Source organism: Mesocricetus auratus, unplaced genomic scaffold, assembly GCF_017639785.1.
Source record: "Mesocricetus auratus isolate SY011 unplaced genomic scaffold, BCM_Maur_2.0 Super-Scaffold_100009, whole genome shotgun sequence".
Lineage (NCBI taxonomy): Eukaryota > Metazoa > Chordata > Mammalia > Rodentia > Cricetidae > Mesocricetus > Mesocricetus auratus.
Genome location: NW_024429193.1, coordinates 65,024,301 through 65,044,968, shown reverse-complemented (window position 1 = coordinate 65,044,968; position 20,668 = coordinate 65,024,301). Strand labels below are relative to the sequence as shown.

The 20,668-nt window shown below is 44.5% G+C and overlaps 2 protein-coding genes, 1 long non-coding RNA gene and 1 other non-coding gene across 4 annotated transcripts; 1 reads left to right on the top strand and 3 right to left on the bottom strand.

Moving 5' to 3' along the window:
• Positions 1 to 2,342: 2,342 nt before the first annotated feature.
• Positions 2,343 to 2,414, bottom strand: Trnam-cau. Its single transcript has one exon. It is a non-coding gene; the product is annotated as a tRNA-Met (tRNA).
• Positions 2,415 to 2,586: 172 nt separating this feature from the next.
• On the top strand, positions 2,587 to 14,362 carry Ilf2 (interleukin enhancer binding factor 2). Its single transcript, XM_005080225.4, has 14 exons — positions 2,587 to 2,729; positions 3,449 to 3,508; positions 3,745 to 3,787; positions 6,978 to 7,082; positions 7,486 to 7,563; positions 7,870 to 7,972; positions 10,063 to 10,128; positions 11,265 to 11,381; positions 11,823 to 11,901; positions 12,290 to 12,377; positions 13,234 to 13,295; positions 13,367 to 13,481; positions 13,653 to 13,743; positions 13,879 to 14,362. The coding sequence occupies exons 1-14, from the start codon at positions 2,587 to 2,589 to the stop codon at positions 14,037 to 14,039; spliced, it is 1,311 nt and encodes a 436-aa protein (XP_005080282.2). The 3' UTR covers positions 14,040 to 14,362.
• LOC121142422 lies at positions 9,264 to 11,265 on the bottom strand. Its single transcript, XR_005879442.1, has 2 exons — positions 9,911 to 11,265; positions 9,264 to 9,386 (listed from the first exon to the last, which is right to left on the bottom strand). It is a non-coding gene; the product is annotated as an uncharacterized LOC121142422 (long non-coding RNA).
• Positions 14,363 to 14,981: 619 nt separating the features above from the next.
• Snapin (SNAP associated protein) lies at positions 14,982 to 17,466 on the bottom strand. The gene is made up of 4 exons (XM_005080227.4): positions 17,271 to 17,466; positions 16,962 to 17,008; positions 16,574 to 16,692; positions 14,982 to 16,141 (listed from the first exon to the last, which is right to left on the bottom strand). Exons 1-4 carry the CDS (start codon positions 17,411 to 17,413, stop codon positions 16,040 to 16,042), a joined length of 411 nt encoding a protein of 136 aa, XP_005080284.1. The 5' UTR covers positions 17,414 to 17,466; the 3' UTR covers positions 14,982 to 16,039.
• Between the last annotated feature and the right edge of the window lie 3,202 nt (positions 17,467 to 20,668).

Genomic DNA, 20,668 nt, shown 5'->3' with positions numbered 1-20,668 from the left:
TTCTGTGAGTTCGAGGCCAGGCTGGTCTACAGAGTGAGTTTCAGGACAGCCAGGGTAACATAGAGAAACTTTATTTTGAAAAAACAAAGAACCCCCCAAAAAACTGGCTGGAGAGATGGCTCACACATGAAGGCAAAACACCAGTGCACTTAAATAAAACAAAACAAAACAAAGCAACAAAGACAAGCAAAACAAAATACCAAACTCCAAAAACTCAGAAAAATCTTGCCTTGGAGCAACTGAAAGAAGTCAGAAGTCCCGCCACCAGCCCTAAGTCCACCCCATCCGAAAAGCTGGGTCAACCAAATGAAAAAAAAAGGTAGTTACTGCAAAGCATGAGTGCTTCAGTTCAGTCTCCAAGATCTATGGGGTGGGAGCAGAGAACTGACTCCCGCAAATTGCCCTCTGATCTCCACTCGAGTGCCATGCCATACGTGCACACCACACACACACACACACACACACACACACACACACACACACACATGCACACACAGAAAAATAAATGCAATAATTTAAAAATGAAAAGACACAAGTTGGGCTGTAGTCTCAGCATTTGGCAGGCTGCTGCAGGAGGAGTTATGAATATCAGACTGATTTGGTCTACATAGCAAGTTCCAGGCCCAGGTGTACAAAGAGAGACCATGGAGAAGGCTCTAAGGACACATGTAAAAGAAGACTCAGCTGGAAATGGCTGTGACACATTCTTCTCCCCACTACCCATCTGGCTATCCTGAAACTCATTCTGTAGAACAGGCTGGTCTTGAACTCAGGGGATTCACCTACCTCTGCTAGGATTAAAGGCATGAGCCACTACACCTGGCTTAAAGGTTTATTTTATTTTAAATTATGTGAATGTGTGTATATATGCTTGTGTGTGCAGTGTCCCAGAGGCCAAGAGATCAGTTAAACTCCAGTCCCTGCAAGAGCAGTGCTTGCTCTTAAACTGCTGAGCCATCTCTGAGATAGCTTTCCAGCCCTAATTAAAAAAAAAAAAATCCAAAGGCAAACCTAATCCATGATAGTAGAGATCAGAATGGTCACCTTTCTGAGGTCACAAACTATTGTTTCTTTTTTTTGAGACAGCATCTCACTAATCTCACTATCTGGTATAGACGGGTTAAGTAGACCAGGCTGACCTTGAACTCACAGAGAGCCTCCAGAGGCTGCCTTCCAGGTGTTGGAATTAAAAGCGTGTTCCACCATGCTCCGCCAAAATATTTCTTCCTTTCTTTTTCTTTTTTCTTTTCTTTTTTTGTTTTTCGAGACAGGGTTTCTCTGTATTGTTTTGGAGGCTGTCCTGGAACTCACAGAGATCCGCCTGCCTCTGCCTCTCAAGTGCTGGGATTAAAGGCGTGCGCCACCAACGCCCGGCCAAAATATTTCTTTTGAAAACATTTTCTGTTAAGTTTACTTATGATGTGCTTATGGGTGTCACCACACTCACAGCACACATAGTGAGGTCGGAGGACAATATGCGGAAGTCGCCGCTCTCACGTGTGTCTCAGCAACTTACACCTGCTGAGGCACCTTGCAGACCCGATAAAATATTGTTTCTTTTAATCTAGGTGAGGTTAGGTTACTTGGAAGAAACACTCGCCTTCAAAAGTAAACAATACATCAGTACTTGTCAGAATCACATAATACAGGGAAGTGGGGAGGATCTGGGTGGGATTCGGGAAGGGGAAATACATCATCAAAATATTGCATGAAGGCTGGGCGGTGGTGGTGTACACCTTTAATCCCAGCACTCGGGAGGCAGAGGCAGATGGATCTCTGTGAGTTCGAGGCCAGCCTGATCTACAGAGAGTGCCAGGACAGTCTCCAAAGCAATACAGAGAAACCCTGCCCCGAAAAACAAAACAACAAACAAAAATATATGTATGCATGTATGTATGAAAAGTATTTCCAATAAAAGAACTATATGATAGCCACGAAACAATACAGAGAAACCCTGTCTCGTAAAACCAAAAAAAAAAAAAAAAAAAAAAAAAAGAACTATATCACAGTAATAATACCGAAGGAATATTTGTGGTAAATAAAAAACTCAATTATCCCGGATATTGTCGTAGGATAAAATTATATTTTCAGGTAGGTGGCACAGGACTGACATGCGGGCACTTGGGAGGCTTGAGGACATGGGGATTGCTGAGACTGAGAACTGCTAGCGCTACATTAACGAGTACTTTGTCAGTCGGGTGACCAAGCGAGATGTTGCCTGGAAAAAGCAAAACCCAAACTAGTTGGTAAAGAAGAAATAATTATGTCTCTTACTATGGAAAAGTAAGTTTGTATTATCAAAACGAAGCCAGGCGCCCATAAAGCAAAAACAAAGCCTCCGATAGCAGAGGATGGTTTCGATCCATCGACCTCTGGGTTATGGGCCCAGCACGCTTCCGCTGCGCCACTCTGCTATCCACTGCTAGAACCTGTTATTATTCCCATAGAAGACCTTTTCTAGGTCACAGTCCGAATTCCGAACGCCCCCTATCGTCAGTGTAGAAAATTGCCTTCGTCCCTGCTTTTGTCTTCCTATTGGTTGGCTCCTTATAGGGCATTTTCCATTGGTTGCTGAACTAACCAATAATGACAAGGGACGGAACCAGGCGGGAGCCTATCGCGCCTGCGTTTGTTGGGACGCCCTGGCAGACGCTTCTTTGCGGACCTGAATCTTGTAGGAAAAGGGCGGTTGAGTGGCCTCCATTGTTCAGGATTAAGCGAGCCATGAGGTAGGTGGACAGAGGTGCTTGAAGGCTCCTCCAGAAACCTCGGGTGGGCGGCTGAAACGGAGGCGGAGGACCAAGGGCCTGTATCTGGGCCCTGGCGGAAAACGGGCCGGCGAGAGTGGAGTTGGAGGAGGGTGGTGGAGGCGGGGAATCGGGCCTGGAGGGGGCTGGGCCCAGCTGGTTTAGCGCCTGGGGCTCGGGATGATGTGCAGCAGTGTCTTCACGGACCGAAAAGAGCATCCTCGGTGGCTGTGAGAAGGCTGGAGCGCTGCGCGTCTTTCTCGTGCCTAGTGTTTGACCAATAGGACACGCCTGGTAGCTGTTAACGCCCTGCTAAAGAAGAGTAGTCACTATATTCTTAGGATTGGCGTGCCTCACGGTCTTAACCTCATATTTTCCTGATGTGAGTGAGCTTTGATAAAATCCAGAATTAGAAGTCGTGTGCAGTGTCGCACGCTGCAATCACAGCACTTGGGAGGTAAGGCAACACGATCGGGGGTTCTAGGGCAGCCAGGAGTACATAGAACCCTGTCTCTAAACAGAAGGGGGTTGAAAAAATCCAGAATTAAGACGTCTTGGGGGTGGGGCTGGGCACTGTTTGGAATTAGGGAAAAGTGACTTCAGTAGTTAGAAGCGGTTGAGGTAAGTCAAATTGAAATAACACGGCTGGTATGATGGAGACGCTTTTCAGCGAGGTGAAAGTAAAATGTATGTATTTTTAGGGGTGACAGAGGACGTGGTCGTGGTGGGCGCTTTGGTTCCAGAGGAGGTCCTGGAGGAGGGTGAGTGTGGCTTTGCCCTGGTTTGTTCCAGTCATTTAAATAAGGGTTTGGAGTGGACTGTTTTTGTCAAGGTCATGTGAAGCATTTCTTTTCCTGATGTCCTGCTAAGTAACTTTGGCCTTTTGCTAAGAATGATATGGCTCAAAAATTCAAATTCTTAAAAGACAAAGTTGGTGAATTGTGTACCTCTCACCTGCTTTCTGTTGGAATAATTTTGGATTGTTTTTGTGTTTTAGGTTCAGGCCGTTTGTGCCCCACATCCCTTTTGATTTCTATTTGGTAAGTATTTGTCTTTGGAGGACTTTTCTGCCCGCTGTGCAGAAACCGGAGCCCAGACTCTCCTTGTTAATGTAGTCAAATATTGTTTGGAGTAGATTCATGAGTGGATGTGTTTTTGTTTTGTTTTGTTTTTTAAAGAGAGGGTCTTGAGCAGGCGTTGGTGGCGCACGCCTTTAATCCCAGCACTGGGGAGGCAGAGGCAGGTGGATCTCTGTGAGTTCGGGGCCAGCCTGGTCTATAGATTGAGTTCCAGGACAGCCTCCAAAACAATACAGAGAAACCCTGAGAGAGAGAGAGAGAGAGAGGAGAGAGGAGAGAGAGAGGAGTGTCTTTCTCTGTATGCCTGGCTGGGAACTCAATGTAGACCAAGCTGACTGCAAATGCACCATTCTCCTGCCTCAGTCTTCTCAGTGCTGGGACTATAGGCATGCACTGTCACATGTGGCTTAAGTCTTTCTTTGTTTATTTGAGTGCTAGGGATTTGAACCTAGGCTGTTAGCATGCTAAATCTTCAACCCCCAATTCCTAGTTTAATTTTATTATTGCTGTATTTATTCATTACATATCACTATATATATATATATATATAGGTATATAATATGGCTCTATCAGTAGACACAGGTTTGATTCCAATCACTAATATCACAGTGTACATCTGTTTGTAACTCCAGTTTCAGAGGCTCCTATGTCTGTTGACTTCCAGGCTTCCAAACACATACTCTGAAGCACTCACACATACACAATAAATAAGTAAATATTAAAAAACAAAGCAGTTGGTCAGCCAGTTTTCAAAGTGGCTGTAATCCTTTTGTAATCCCAGGAATGAATGCCTATGGCTAGAGGACCATGTTCAAGGTTTAAGGTCTGCCTGGGCTACTCTAATAAATTGTCTCAACAAAAACAAAACAGAGAAAACAGTGTAAACATGGCAGGGAAGATAATTCCTTTAGTTTGGTATTAATATTTGTTTTGTAATATTTGGTTATAGTATAAATAAAATAATTTTAGGATTTAATTTTTTTTTCGAGACACGATTTCTCTGTGGCTTTGGAGGCTGTCCCTCTTGTAGACCAGGCTGGTCTGGAACTCAGAGATCCTCCTGCCTCTGCCTCCCAAGTGCTGGGACTAAAGGTGTATTTAATTATTTTTGAGATAGTGCCTTAATATGTAATTTTGTGTGGCCTGGAACTTACAGGGATCTGCCCACCTCTGCCTCCTGAGTTGCTAAGGGTGTGCACTATCATACATGGTGGGTCCCGCCCCCGGCCCCCCAAAGACAGGCAGGGTCTTTCTGTGTAACCTTGACTATGCTGGAACTCTGTAGACTGTAGGCTGGCCTGGAACTCACATAGATCTGTCTGTCTCTGCCTTGTCTCCCATCCCCCATGCTGAGATTAAAGGTATGCACTAACACGGCCCAGCTACAGTGAATTCTTTTTATTTCATGTGTATGTATGTATACCCCCTTGTATGCCTGATCCACTTGGAGGCTAGAAGAGGTTGTCACATGTTGTGAGCTGCCATGTGTGTGCTGGGAACCAACCCTGGGCCTTGCAAGAGCACCTAGTATTCTTATCTGCTGAGTCGTCTCTCCTGCCTCTGGGTTATTTCTTTTAATATAAGGGTAATGAGAACGTGGGCTGGTGGTGTAGCTCAGTTGGTAGGGTGCTTTCCTAGTATGTACAGAGCCCTGATGACATATCAGGTATGGTGGTATACACCTGTACTCCAAGTATAATAAAAGGCAGAGGCAGGAGGATAAGTTTAATGTTAGCATCAGCTACATAGCAAGTTCAGGCCAGCCTATGATACAATAGACCCCGTATCAAAAAAATAACAACAGAACAACAAGGTAATGAGAACTTGAATTTCGTTTTTCCCATTTATATTTGGACTTGAACATCTGAAGGAATTAAAAGCCAGTGTTGCAAGCTGGGTGTAATGGCTTTGAAATGGAGTAGATGGAAAAACAGAATCAAATGTACAATTTTGGGTGGGGGATGAGGGATGGGGCTATTGTAAAGATTTATGGGTGAGTGTATTTATGTATGTGCACCATACACATTTGTAGTACTGGTACCAGTGGAGGCTGAAGAGGGAGTCAGATTCCTTGGAACTGAAGTTATAGGTGGTTGTGAGCCCTATGTGGGTATTCCAAATTGAACCTGGGTCCTCTATAAGACCAGCATGTGCTCTTCACTGCTGAGCCATCTCTCTAGGTCCCCCTCACTTTGGGTGTATGGGTGTGCAAGGTTTCTATAGCCCTGGCTGTCCTGCCTGGAACTCTGTAGATTAGGCTGTCCTTGAACTCACAGAGATCTGTGTCCTCCACAGTGCTGGAATTAAAGGCATGCACCACCACCACACCTGACTTCTAGTCCCTATTATTATTAAAGTGATTTTATGTGCATTAGTGTTTTGCCTGCATTTGTATCTGTGTGAGGGTTTCAGATTCTCTGTAACTGGAGTTACACACTGTGAGCTGCCATGTGGGTGCTCGAAATTGAACTGGGGTCCTCTGGAAGAGCAGCCAGTACTCTTAACTGCTGAGCCATCTCTTCAGCCCTCCTATTTTTACTTTTTTGGTTTTTCCGGGCAGGGTTTCTCTGTGTAACAACTCTGGTTGTCCTGACAACCTCCAAAGCTACAGAGAAACCCTGTCTCGAAAAACAATAACTAACTAACTAAATGTATGTATGTATGTATGTATGTAGGCCGGGTGATAGTGACATACACCTGTAATTCCAGACACCTTTAATCCCCAGGATTTGGGAGGCAGAGGCAGGCTGATCTCTGTGAGTTTAAGGCCAGTCTGGTCTACAGAATGAGTTCCAGGACAGCCAGGACTACAGAAAGAAAAACCCTGTCTAGAAAAACCAAGTAGTAATAATAATAAAAATAGTGTTTTTATTGCATTTATTATCACATGTACACCACAACAAAGTGGAGATCAGAGGACAACTTGCAGGATTTGGTTCTGTGTTGGTCCCAGAAATTGATAACCCAGGGCCTTTATTGTCAATCTGTCTCACTGGATCTTGTTTATATGTTTTTGAGACCAGGTTGATTCTCCTGCCTCTGTCTTGAATGTGCTTGGAGTATAAGTATATAACAAATTTTTCCTTTTGAGAATCAGAAAAAAAATCTGTATATTATTTTTGGTAAATAACAAGTTTAATTTCTGGTTCAGTGTGAAATGGCTTTTCCTCGTGTCAAGCCCGCACCTGATGAAACATCCTTCAGTGAAGCCTTGCTGAAGAGGAATCAGGACCTTGCTCCCAATTCTGCAGAGCAGGTATGCTCTTTCCTGAGTCTGTGCTAAGGCCTTAAGAGTTGGGCTGGAGAGATGACTCAGAGGTTAAGAATACTGACTTCTCTTCCAGAGGACCTGGGTTCAATTCCTAGCACCCACATGACAGTTTATAGCTGTCTGTAAGTCCAGTTTCAGAAGATCTGATGCCATCACATAGACATACATGCAGGGAAAACACCAATGTGCCTGTGATATAAAATTACAACAACAAAAAAGAGCTAATAAAGAAGTGTTGTGTTGCCTAGGATTTAACAGTGGTGGACCACTTATCTAGCGTCCCCTTTCTTACTGGAGGTGGAGAGTCTAGTGATGATACAAACAGATTAAATATGTTGTTTTGTGTAATTTTTGGCCTTAGGGTATTTTTGCTTTGTGACGTTTTCAGGCTTCTATCCTTTCTTTGGTGACAAAAATAAACAATGTGATTGACAACTTGATTGTGGCTCCAGGGACATTTGAAGTGGTGAGTTTTTGATGCATTAATCCTAAGTAAGGGCACCCTTGGTGGTATGAAAACTTCCTTGCCCTTTGCCTGTCACTCCTTCAGTTGTCTGTTAATCAGACAATGGAAATGCCCAATGGAAAAGCATAGGGGCATTCTAGAACTCTTGATGAGATGTATATCACTCATCCAGTCATAGGTGGTTGTTTGGGGGATGGGATTTTGTCGTGGCTGCTTCTAAATCTGGGTAGTAAGCTGATGAAATAGTTCTGTGGGAACTTAACACCTTTGTTTTTATAAACTTCTCTAAAATTTCCTTTTCAACAGCAAATTGAAGAAGTCCGACAGGTTGGATCATATAAAAAGGGGACAATGACTACAGGACACAATGTAGCTGACTTGGTGGTAATACTGAAGATCCTGCCAACATGTGAGTGTACCTTTTGTCTTCCTTTGTCAGGGAAGAGTCTTGGTGTTGGACCATGTTAGCTTGTCATGGCATGCCTCAGAAGGTTTGAGTTTGCTCTAAATATCTATGCAGTGGCAACAGCAGCCGGGCTTATAAACAGTCAGGTGTTTGTAAGTCAGTTTAGCAGAGTTCTCAACACACCCTTCTTGGTATATTTTTATTTTAGTTTTTTACAGATTTGTTATATATAGTACTCTGACTTGCATGTATGCCTGCAGGCCAGAAGAGAGCACCAGATCCCATTATAGATGGTTGTGAGCCACCATGTAGTTGCTAGGAATTGAACTCAGGATCTCTGGAAGAGCAGCCAGTGCTCCTAACCGCTGAGCCATCTCTCAAGTTCTTTATTTTATTTCTGTTAGTGTTATGTTTGCATGAGTGCATGCCTGGTGCTCACAGAGGTCAGAGGAGGGCTTTGGATCCCTTGGAACTGGAATTATACATGGTGTGACCCACCAAATGGGTGTTGGGAACTGAACCCAGGTCTTCTACAAGAGGAACAAGTACTCTTAACCTCTAAGCCACCTCTCCAGCTCCTGCAGCCCACTTTCCTAAATACTGAGGTTAGATTTAGGGCTAGTAATAATTAAAGCCCAGATTTATTTGTTTGTTTGTTTATTCATTCATTCGTGTGTGAGTGTGCATATGTGGAAGGAAAATAGTAAATTTATTATGTATTTTGATTTATTTGAGACAGGGTTTCTCTACATAACTCTGACTATCCTGGAATTCACTGTGTAGCCTAGGCAGGCCTCCAACACAGAGATCTGCTTGCCTCTGCCTCCTAAGTTGTTGGTATTAAAGGTGTTTACAACCACATTAGGCATTTTCTTTTTCTTTTTTCTTTTTTTTCCTCGAGACAGGGTTTATCTGTGTAGCTTTGGAGCCTGTCCTGACACTAGCTCTGTAGACAAGGCTGGCCTGGAACTCACAGAGATCCACCTGCCTCTGCCTCCCGAGTGCTGGGATTAAAGGCGTGTGCCACAAAGGCCCAGCTCTTTGGTATTTTCTTTTTTTTTTTTTTATAAGAAATCATTTAATATAAAATATACAAACTTCTCTGTATGAAGACCCACAGAACTGGAAGGCAGTGACAACAAACAAACCCATATAAAAGGAGGAACATGAAAGGACTGGAGACTGTGATGACATTCTTAGGACCTGCTCAAATCTATCCTTGCAAGACCCTCTCCTAACAACACAGTTTCTGGGTCCATTGGAGGTGACTGGTCAGCCTTCCATCATTCTTTGGTGTTTTCTTAATTTTTATTTTTTAATGCAATTGCAGTGATAAGGACAAACTGCAGTGCTTGTCTAGAAGAAGTTATGGCCAGTACTGCAGTCCACATCCATCAACTGGAATCAGTTTTACTCCCTGTAAGACATTGGTTGTGTCTAAAGCCGGGCGGTGGTGGTGCACGCCTTTAATCCCAGTACTCTCGAGGCAGAGGCAGGCAGATCTCTGTGAGTTCGAGACCAGCCTGGTCTTTAGAGTGAGTTCCAGGATGGGCTCCAAAGCCACAGAGAAACCCTGTCTCGAAAAAACCAACCCCCCCCCCAAAAAAAAAGACATTGGTTGTGTGTAGACACATCTTTGATTATCTCAACCAGGGAGTGCTACTGGCATCAATATAGCAAAAGGGGTCAGGTGTGCTCATGAACACCTAGAATACCTAAGGCAGACCCTGTCCTCCCTGAAGAGAATTGCCCAGCCACATGTTCTAAGTGCCACTGACCTGCAAACTCTGCTGTAGAAAGTAGACATGTAAGCCGGGCAGTGGTGGCGCACATCTTTAATCCCAGTACTTGGGAGGCAGAGGCAAGCAGGTGGTCTACAGAATGAGTTCCAGGACAGCCAAGGCTACACAGGGAAACCCTAAAGTAAAAAGATGTGTATACCTGGGGATTCTTGTTGCTTGAGACTTCTAGGCTTTCGTTCCCCCTGGCAAGAGTGTTCATTCTAGTTGAATAGTCTTCAGTCTGTGGGGTAGAAATGGAAATGTCAGTTTGTTTACATTACTGTAACAGTCACTCATTTTTTTCCAATCTAGTGGAAGCTGTTGCTGCCCTGGGGAACAAAGTCGTGGAGAGCCTGAGAGCACAGGATCCCTCTGAAGGTTTGAGTTTGCTCTGAATGTCTATGCAGTGGCAACAGCAGCTGGGCTTACTAACAGTCAGGTCTGTGTAAGTCAGTTTAGCAGAGCTCTCAGGTAGTCAGTTTATTTTCACTATGAAGGGTGGGCTATGAGACAGAGACTTACTCCATAGCCCAGGCTGGCCTCAAATTACATTCCTCCTGCCTCAGCTTCTCAAGTGATAGGACCATAGTTAGGTATGCACCAGTGAATTCTGACTTCTATTTTAAAATTCTGTAATTAATTCAGAAATAACCCTTAGCTTGAATGTGTGGCATTGAGGTTGAACACAGTGCCTCATGGTGCTAGATGACCTCAGCCGTCTCCAGGCCTCTTGTCTCTTCACGTTGTCCTGCCCCTCCCCGCCCTTTTGAGATGGAGTATCATGTCAGTTGGTCTCATACTCCTGATGATCTCCTTGCTGCCACCTTCTAGTCACTGGTATAGGCTCTTATTGATGTTTTTTTTTTTTTTTTTTTTTTTTTGCTCCCAGCACTTGGGAGACATAAGCAGAGTATTTGGAGTTTGAGACCAGCCTTTGCTACATATATACATATATACATCTTGTCCCAAAAAATTAAATGACCCATCTGTTAACCCAGGTGTGGGACACCTATAACCCTATCATTTGAGAAGCTAGTGTCAGGAGGATTGGTAATTTAAGGCCAGCTTGAAGTATATACACTCTAATGTGTGTACAGTTGGTAGGGTAGGGTATATGTCTAGCATGTGTGAAGTGTGAAGTTCTGAGATCAGTACTCAGCTTTACATACACCAGATTTGGTGGCACATGCTTATCCATGCTTAGACCAGTGAGGCAGAGGAAGGAGCAATTCAAAGTCATCCTTGGCTATACGGTAAGTTGGAAGGCAGCCTGAGCCAAATGAGATCCTGTCTCAAAAGCAAACGGGTCAGCAAGATGGCATAGTGGATGGAGGGGCTTGCTTGCCACCAAGCCTGATGACCCGAGTTCGTTCCCTGGGCCTACGCATAGTGAAAGCAAAGAAGTGATTCCTGAGGGTGTGTGAGAGTGCCCACTGACACATGCTCTAAATAAATACAGTAAAGCAAAACAGAACAAATACGTGTCACATATTTTCATAATTTTGTTCTTTTAGTTTTGACCATGCTGACTAATGAAACTGGCTTTGAAATTAGCTCTTCTGATGCTACGGTGAAAATTCTCATTACAACAGTGCCACCTAATCTCCGAAAACTGGATCCGGAACTCCATTGTAAGTCTTCTCTCCCCCGTTTGTGGCAGGATAGCCAAAGCTTTGAAGCTTTCTGGAGAATTTTACTTCACCCTAATTTGTAAATAGTTTTACCAGCTTCCTAGTGAGATTTTCAAAGCTTTAAAAAGGATTGCAGAAGAAAAAACTTGAAGAGAAAGTTAAAAAGTAAAAAAATAAAAGCCTGTATAAATGCTTGTGAAGAGAAATAGATAATTGGGAAAGATTTGGCTGGGGAGGAACAATAGTGTTTGGACAAGTGACTTGCCACACTCCTGGACTGGTATTGGGATTGAATTTATTGCACACTTAGAAGAGGCAGGCGGATCTCTGTGAGTTCGAGGCCAGGCTGGACCGACAGCCTCCGAAACAATACAGAGAAATCCTGTCTCGTAAAACCAAAAAAAAAAAGAAAGTTTCTTAACCTGTTGTACTTGTCTTCAGTGGACATCAAGGTGTTGCAGAGCGCTTTAGCGGCCATCCGGCATGCCCGCTGGTTTGAAGAAAATGCCTCTCAGTCCACGTGAGTGTCCCTAGTTATTGCATAAGATAACCCTTCCTGAGTAGTGTAGTGGTTCTGGCCTGTGATCCAGCCTTCCTCTAACAGATGTGATGTCTGGGTTTTGATTTTTACCTAACGGTTGAAGGAGGACATACTAATATTACAGTGTATATGTGTGTGCATGTGCAGATGTGTGCATAGGCACACACACAGGTCATAATCATGTGAATCTCAGGGATTGAACTCAGGTTTGTCAGATTTAAGAACAAATGCCTCCTCTGCTGAGCCAGGTGGTAGGCGCAATGTATATGTAGTTCTCTATTTAAATAGTATAGTCATCTTTGATTCCCAAGTGTGGAGATACCAGTATGGTGGTATTAGCTCTAACCTATGGGTCTCTTATATTCAGAGTTAAAGTTCTCATCAGATTGCTGAAGGACTTGAGGATTCGTTTTCCTGGCTTCGAGCCTCTCACACCCTGGATTCTTGACCTTCTTGTAAGTTAAAAAAAAAAAAAAGCATCTGAGGATATAGCTGGGTAGAGTGTGAGCATGCAAGAGGTCCCTGGTGCAATTGCCAGTACTGCAGAAAGGAACAAGGGTGCAATTGGAGTCACTCTTTGTCTATACATTTATTTAGTTTAATTTTTTGTTTTTCCAGACAGGGTTTCTCTGTATAACAGCTCTGGCTGTCCAGGAACTAGCTCTGTAGATCAGGCTGGCCTTGAACTCATAGAGATTTGTCTGCCTCTTCCCAGTCTATTTAGTTTTTTTTTTTTAAGATTTATTTATTTTTTTATTATGATTACAACATCCTGCCTTCATGTCTGTCTGCAAGCTAGAAGAGGACACCAGATCTCATTACAGATGGCTGTGAGCTACCATGTGGTTGCTGGGAATTGAACTCAGGATCTCTGGAAGAGCAGCTAGTGCTCTTAACCTCTGAGCCATCTCTCCAGTCCCAGTATATTTAGTTTTAAGACAGGGCTTGCTTCCAGAGTACTTGCATTAAAAGGATGTGCCACCATACCCAGCTTGATTTCCCTTTAAGCCTACCAACATCAGAAATCCAATGAGGCTGGACAGGCTGAGGCAGGAGCATTTAGAATTCGAGGCTAGTCTGTGTGACTAAGGGAGACCCTGTGTTTAAAAATACAACCAAAGTTTACTGGGGAGCAGTCTAGGAAGATGAAGTTTACTGCTTCACTGAGGTTTTAGTGCTCAGTGAAATTGCTTTGTGCTTTTATTACTGATGTCAGCTTGTCATTATAGCTAGCTTTCCTTATTACCTGAAGTTTTAGTTTGTTTGAACGTAGAATGGATAGCACACCTACTGGACTTAATTCTCTTCCAGGGACACTATGCTGTGATGAATAACCCCACCAGACAGCCTTTGGCCCTGAATGTGGCATACAGGTATGGCATGCTTCTTTGGGTTTGGCTTATAAGATGTTTTGTGTGCTTTCTAAAATGTCTTTGTCTTCTAGGCGTTGCTTGCAGATTCTGGCTGCAGGACTGTTTCTACCAGGGTCAGTGGGCATCACTGACCCCTGTGAGAGTGGCAACTTCAGGGTACACACAGTGATGACCCTAGAACAGCAGGTACTAAGACAACCATGAAATGAGCGGGATTCTGGCCAGAAGGCAAATTGGAGTGGGGATTCCAAAGACTGGATGACCTTGAGATTAAAAACTGTCTTCCGTCTCTTTCACATGGTTATAAGGCATGTGTATACCTTTTTTTCGGTTAATTTTATCTTCCTTGCTCTTCAGGATATGGTCTGCTACACAGCTCAGACACTGGTTCGAATTCTCTCCCATGGAGGCTTCAGGAAGATCCTTGGCCAGGAGGGAGATGCCAGCTGTGAGTTCTCCTGTGGTGTGGTCCCCTGTGGTGTGGTCTATAGAGAGGCTGTATCTTCTGGTGCCCCAATATTTCTGAATATATCTTACTTTGTTTGCTGGGCTATTTATATGAAGCGGGTTTTATCTTTCTCAGATCTTGCTTCTGAAATATCTACCTGGGATGGAGTGATTGTGACACCTTCAGAAAAGGCTTATGAGAAGCCACCTGAGAAGAAGGAAGGAGAAGAGGAGGAGGAGAATACAGAAGAGCCACCTCAAGGGGAAGAAGAAGAAAGTATGGAGACTCAGGAGTGAACTTCCTTACTCTGTTCTGCCCAAGGGGAAATGAGCCTAAGCCAGCCACCATGGGGCTTTATGTGGTGGCATTTCTGTGGCATAGGGAGATAGAAGGAAGGAAAACAAATTGAAGAAAAGTATGCCATTCCTTTGTTGATAGCGGCTAAGCAGCTATAAGTCTCCCATTTGTGACTGTATATGCCCTCCGTCCATCTGAATGAACCAGAATGCCACACTTTCCCAATATTTAAACCTAACCACTCCCAACCAGTACTCTGTTGAAATGTAAAGTGTCTGGGAATTTTTTTTTCTAAGAAAAATGATTAAAGTACTTCCTAGCAGGGCTTTGGTTTTATTTTTCCAATATGTAGCAACCAGTTTTGCCTTTTTTTTTTTTTTTTTTTTTTTTTTGGTTTTCCAAGACAGGGTTTCTCTGTAGCTTTGAGTCTGTCCTGGAACTCACTCTGCAGACCAGGCAGGCTTCGAACACAGAGAGATCCGCCTGCCTCTGCCTCCCAAGTGCTAGGATTAAAGGCTTGTGCCACCACTGCCTTCTATACACTTCATTTAGAATTAAAGTTGAATCTTTTATTATAAACACTGAGATTGCAATTTCAAACCATGTGAATTAAAAATAATGGACTCCTGGAACCTTTGTATGTTTGAGAGCAAACTGGAATACATTTAAGCGTTGTGATGGTTAATTTTCAGGTAAGCTTGGCCTAGGAGGTGAGACATACCTGGTTTTCTGCAGAGGACTAACTGAGAAACAAGACCACCCTAAATGTGTGTAAAATCATTCTACGACCTGGGTGCTTAGACAAAATAAAGAAATCCTGTCTCTTGGCCAGCATGAGATGGAGAAGCTTGGTTACCACACATTCATCAAGTCAGAAAACAGGCCCAGAAACATGACCATGACCTAAACACTTTGAAACCAGGAAGCAAGATAAACCCTTGTTTGTTTGTTTAAATTTATACAAGCATTTATTTAATAGTGGTGAACAATACTATTAACATGTTCAAGCCAGGGTAGTCAAGAGGATTGATATTACCTTGACTTTGCCTAAGTCCTCAATTGTAAACAAAGCAAAGCCACAGGTCAAGGAAACCCTGCCTGGATCCAAGTAAGAAGACAGTAACAGGAAGGTCAAAACTGGTTAACTAGGCCTGGAAAGGATGGAATCACAATATTTAGCTTTCTTTTAGTTTTTTATCTTATGCAAATATATTTTGTCTGTCTATGCATCTTATGTGTGCACTGTGCCCAAAATAGCCAGAAGAGGGCAGTGAGTCCTCTGGAACCAGAGTTCTAGATTGCTGAGTTACCATGTGGGTGCTGGGAACTGAACTCCATCATCTGGAAGAGCAGCCAGTGCTCTTAAATGACTGAGCCATCCCTCCAGCCCTTCACAAGAGCTTATGGACTCTCCGCTGTCAAGGCTCTCTGCCCTTGACCCTTGGATCCTCATGTCTTTTGTTATGCTCTCCTAGGGCAGTAACAAACCCAAACATATAGGATATATGAAAAGACGAATCAGGAAAGGCCGTAACCATGAATGGACCTGGTAAAGCTCAGAGGGAGGAGTGGAAGTATACTTTCTGCATAAATCTCTGGTGTGTTATGAATTTTCTACATGATGCCAAACCTACTTAACATTCTCTGTGGGAAAATGTAGAGTCTTGAGCCAGGAACCCTGGCACATGCCTATAATCCCAGCATTAAGGAGGCAAAGGCAAGACAACCTCCTGTTTGAGGCCAGCCTGGGCTACATATTGAGACTTTGTCTCAAGAGACAAAATCTATAAAGTAGAGGCTTATTGGAAATGCAAGCTATAATGGAGGTTCTCTAGGCAATAGTCCTGCAGTTTGTTTCTTGAGGCTGCTACACGAATAAGTAAGTACACAGTTCAAACAAACCAAAGGTCTACAGAAACTGCTTCCTGGAATCTTCGCATGTCTACCAAAGCAAGGCAGCTGGAGAACAGTACTTGTACACACAGGTCATAGGCCCAGCTTATTTGCTTGGAGAACCAGGAGGGTAAACTCCTGAATCCAGCATTGCTCTCCTTCGAGCTGTTTCCTTGGCAACACTGTGATTTAGCCGCCTTAGCCGTTCCTACAAGACAGGAAGATAGGGAATCTAAGGACTGCTGTAAAAGGTATTACTTGAGTCAAGTAGGCACTGAAAGATATCTTAGGCTTGGATTTTTTTTTTTCTTTTTCTTTTTGGTGTTTAAAGTCAGGGTTTCTCTGTATAACAGCCTTGGCTGTCCTGGAACTCGCTCTGTAGATCGGGCTGGCCTTGAACTCACAGAGACCCACCTGCCTCTGCCTCCAGCAGGATAAAGAATTGTGAGAATTTTATTGTGTTGTTTTGATCCAGGGTCTTGCTATGTAGCCCTAGCTGATCTGATAGTCCCTGTGTAGACCAGGCTATGCTCCAAGTCCCAGCCAACCTTCTTGCCTTAGCCCACCAAATGCTGAACTTTCATTATGTGTCACCGTGCTCTGCTAGGATATATTTTTTAAAATTTTCTTTTTTTATTACCTGGGCATTCTGTAAAATATTGTTAACCAAAACAACTCGTCGCCTGGCATTAAGCAGCTTCTTAACATAGGGGTCCAGATCCAGGGCCACCTTCTGATCCTCGTTGATCCGGCAAAGTTCTGGGAAGAGGAAATGGGAAACCAACATCTAATGTCTCATTGTTTTGTTCTTAGGGGATGTAAAAGTGGAATGGGACGAAAAACACTCTTGTAGTCTTGTGCGACCACAGACACCTTCCCTTCACTCCCTTTCACTCTGTCCTAAGATACTCCCAGAAATTAGTCCGTGGGTAGTTCTGATATCGAGGGAACCTAACCTAAAGACTGCGAAACCAAGGCTCGTATAAAAGTGAGTTCAAGGGTTCTAGGTATTCCGGGCGCTCACTCACCTGTAGCTAGGTTGTCAATTTGTTCCCGGAGCTCTACCTGGCTTTCTCTGCAAAGAGGTACAAAGGCCTGCACGGTCAGTGAATGGAACGCGGGAAACTAAATCTACTCATTCCTCCAGGACTGAGACAAGCCAACCTCAGCTTAAAGGGCTCACCTACGCCCTTGCTCCTCTTTTACCCAGCCTCAACATCAGTTTCCCAGCAGAGCCTTGGTCTCAAGAACTTACTGGTCTGGCCTCTTCCTTTCGTGGCCCCGCCCCTACAAAGCCAGTTCCAAAGGCCCCGCCCCCAGCCGTCCCGGTCCAGCACCTGACCGCGTGCACGTGAGAGTCGAGCTGCTGCACAGCGGGTCTCAGGAACTCCAGGAGCCCCTCGGCAAAGAGGTCGCGGCCCGTGAGCCCCGCCACTGGGGTCCCTGCCCCTGACACAGCAGCGGAGCCGGCCGCGGCCATCACGAACTGCCTGACGCCCGAAGCCTGCCGCGAGGGCCGCCGGGAACTACGGCGCGTCGCTGTGCGCCGCGAGGGGGCGCTGAGGTATACAGTCTGTGCGGCAGAGGGATGGCTGGGAAATGGAGTCCTCAGAGAGCCGGGGGCGAGCATGGCCGGGTTTAGAGCCCCCTGGAAATTGTAGTTCTTTCGTGGGTCTGAGGTGGGCGGGATCCAGAACCATGTTTTTGGATTGGGTATTTTTAGATTTTATTTTATTTTTAGAAATAGGGTCTCTCTACATTGCCCTGACTGATTTGGAACTATGTAGACCAGGCTGACCTGGAACTCACCGAGATGAAGCTGGCCTTGAACTCAGAGTACCGCCTGCTTCTGCTTCCTGAGTGCTGGGATCAAAGGCTTGCACCACCACCGTCTGGTGAATTTTATATTTCTAAATATTGTATTATTATGTCATGTAGCCCAAGCTAGCCTTGAGCTCACAATGTTACTATTTCTCTCTCTAGGGCTGGAGTTACCGGGTTGTGCAGCCATAACAGGTTTTACAATTTTTATGCTTTTTTGGGGGGGGCAGGGAGGATCCCTCGGGTTTGAACCCAGGTCCTCGTGATTGCTAGACAAATGCTCCACTGAGCTATATCCCCATAATACCTTTCTCCCCACCCCCCACTTTTTTATTTTTGAGATAAGGTTTCACCGAATTGCCAGAGTGGACTTGGATTTGCTTTTAGTTCCATGCAGGCCTCGAATATGTGATCCTCCTGGTTCAGGTACAGGCTTGCACCAGGTCTGGATCCTAAGGAAGTTTCCAATTTGTTTTTCAGTTTTACTTCCTGTGTGTTTATGTGTATGTATGTAGACCTGTGCCATGGCACATGTGTAGAGTCAGAGGACAACTTGTGAAGTCGGTTCTCGCCTTCCAGCATGTGGGTCCCTGGCATTGAATTCGAGGCTTCAGATTTGGCCCCTTAGCGTTCGGAACCATTTTGTTGCCCTGGTTTGGGAGTTTTTGTGTGTATACATGACTGCAATGAGATCAGAAGTGTTGGTGTTACAGGCAGTTGTAAGCTGTTTGACAAGATACAAGGAAACAAACTAATTCTCTGGAAAAGCGTTACATATGTGCTCTTAACTGCTGAGTCACCCCTTCAGCCCCTAATTGGTTACTTTTTTTTTTTTTTCCCCTTCCGAGGCAGGGTTTCTCTGACCTGGAACCCGCTCTGCAGACCAGGCTGGCCTCGAACTCACAGAAATCCACCTGCCTCTGCCTCCCGAGTGCTGGGATTAAAGGCGTGTGCCACTAAATTATTACTTTAAAACTATGTGTATGCCGGGCGGTGGTGGCGCACGCCTTTAAGCCCAGCACTCGGGAGGCAGAGGTAGGTGGATCTCTGTGAGTTCGAGGCCAGGATGGACCGACAGCCTCCAAGACAATACAGAGAAACCCTGTCTCGAAAAACCAAAAAAAATAAAATAAAATAAAAAATAAAACTATGTGTATGTGTGTATATGGGTGCACATGACTGCTCCTTAAGAACATTTTGTGTTACACAAAATAACCTGGCCTCCAAAGGATAAATATTATATGGTTTCATTTATATGAATGGCCAAATTCATAGAGATAAAAGTGTAGGATGGGGCTGTGTGAAGGCACTTGTGTAGCATGCCAGAGGCTCCAGGTTACATTATCTGCACTGAGAAACAACAAAAGTAGACCTGGATTGAGAGGCAGGAAGAATGGGATTGCTTGATGGGTAAAGTATCCCATCTTGGGAAGATGCGTAACTATGCACTTGCTGCTAGTGAACTGTATATTTTGACATACCTTAAGTGGATCATGTAAAACATACTTCCGTGGCGCACGCCTTTAATCCCAGCACTCGGAAGGCAGAGGCAGGCGGATCTCTGTGAGTTCGAGGCCGGGCTGGACCGATAGCCTCCAAAACAATACAGAGAAACCCTGTCTCGTAAAAACCAAAAAAACAAAAAAAACAAAAAAAACCCCCCATACTTCCTGTCTGGTTTTTGAGGCAGGTCTCACTCTGTAGCCTTGGTTGACCTAGAACTCATAGAGATCAAGCATACAGGGGAAAAGCAGATAAGCAGAGTAGCAGACATGAAGTCCTGTGTCCCTGGTCTGAGGTACAGATACTGTTGAAGAGGGCATAGATCAAGTTCACTGTAATGCTATGTTGGTGGACTGCGCTGGATCCTGTCCTCTGGAGTCCCTGCTGGAGTGCTTTATGGGAGATGGCCCTCTTAGTATGCTGCTGTAAAACACCTTGAGGACACTGGGTGTCACTAGCTGTTCTGTATCTCAGGACCTTGGACGTGGGAGAAGCCACCAAAGCCAGAAAGCAGCATTTCCTCCTGAATGTTTTTCCAGCCTTCTCTGAAGAGGGCAAAGGAAATGTTTAAGAGTTCCAGGACTATTTTTACTGAGTAGATTAGATAAAGAGTTAATACAGGGGCCAGGCGTTGGTGGCGCAAGCCTTTAATCCCAGTACTCGGGAGGCAGAAGCAGGCGGATCTCTGTGAGTTCGAGGCCAGCCTGGTCTACAGAGTGAGTTCCAGGACAGCCTCCAAAACAATACAGAGAAACCCTGTCTCGAAAAACAAAACAAACAAACACAAAAAAAAGAGTTAATACAGGGCTGGAGAGATGGCTCAGAGGTTAAGAGCACTGCATGCTCTTCCAGAGGTCCTGAGTTCAGTTCCCAGCAACCACATGGTGGCTCACAACCACCTATAATGAGGTCTGATGCCTTCTCCTGGGGTACAAGCATGTACACAGATAAAAAACTGTATACATAATAAATAAATAATTAAAAAAAGAGTTAATACAGCATTGTGAGGGTATCTTTTGTTTGAGACAAGGTTTCACTGTGTACTCCTGGCTGGTCTGGAACTCCCTTTGTAGACCAGGTGGGCCTTGAACTCAAGAGATCCTCCTGCCCCTACCTTCCAAGTGCTGAGGTGGAAGGCCTGCACCAGTATCAAAATGTTTACAAAGTATGAAAAGGGCAGAGGGTGCTTGAAATCAGGAGAGAGGAAGGAAGGAAAGGGCAGAATTAGTGGGGAGTTGTATAAGAAAATGCAGAGATCATGATCGTCGCATCCTGGTAACCCTGTGGTCCTCCGCAAACTCACTTTTCTATAGGACTGTCTTTGATTTTTGTTTTCTCCATGCTCCAGCACAGGGCATTTGTGGTTTATCAGTCTTTTCACTTCTGAAATCCTCGTGGTGCATGTAGACTG

Bases quoted from the DNA above. Each gene is read 5' to 3' on its own strand.
- Ilf2 (XM_005080225.4), top strand. From the start codon at position 2,587: ATGACAAGGGACGGAACCAGGCGGGAGCCTATCGCGCCTGCGTTTGTT. The intron at 7,564-7,869 runs GTGAGTTTTTGA...CCTTTTCAACAG, and splicing joins CTCCAGGGACATTTGAAGTG to CAAATTGAAGAAGTCCGACA. The intron at 13,296-13,366 runs GTATGGCATGCT...TTTGTCTTCTAG, and splicing joins GCCCTGAATGTGGCATACAG to GCGTTGCTTGCAGATTCTGG.
- Snapin (XM_005080227.4), bottom strand. From the start codon at position 17,413: ATGGCCGCGGCCGGCTCCGCTGCTGTGTCAGGGGCAGGGACCCCAGTG. The intron at 16,693-16,961 runs GTGAGTGAGCGC...TCCTCTTCCCAG, and splicing joins AATTGACAACCTAGCTACAG to AACTTTGCCGGATCAACGAG. The intron at 16,142-16,573 runs GTAATAAAAAAA...CCTGTCTTGTAG, and splicing joins ATATTTTACAGAATGCCCAG to GAACGGCTAAGGCGGCTAAA.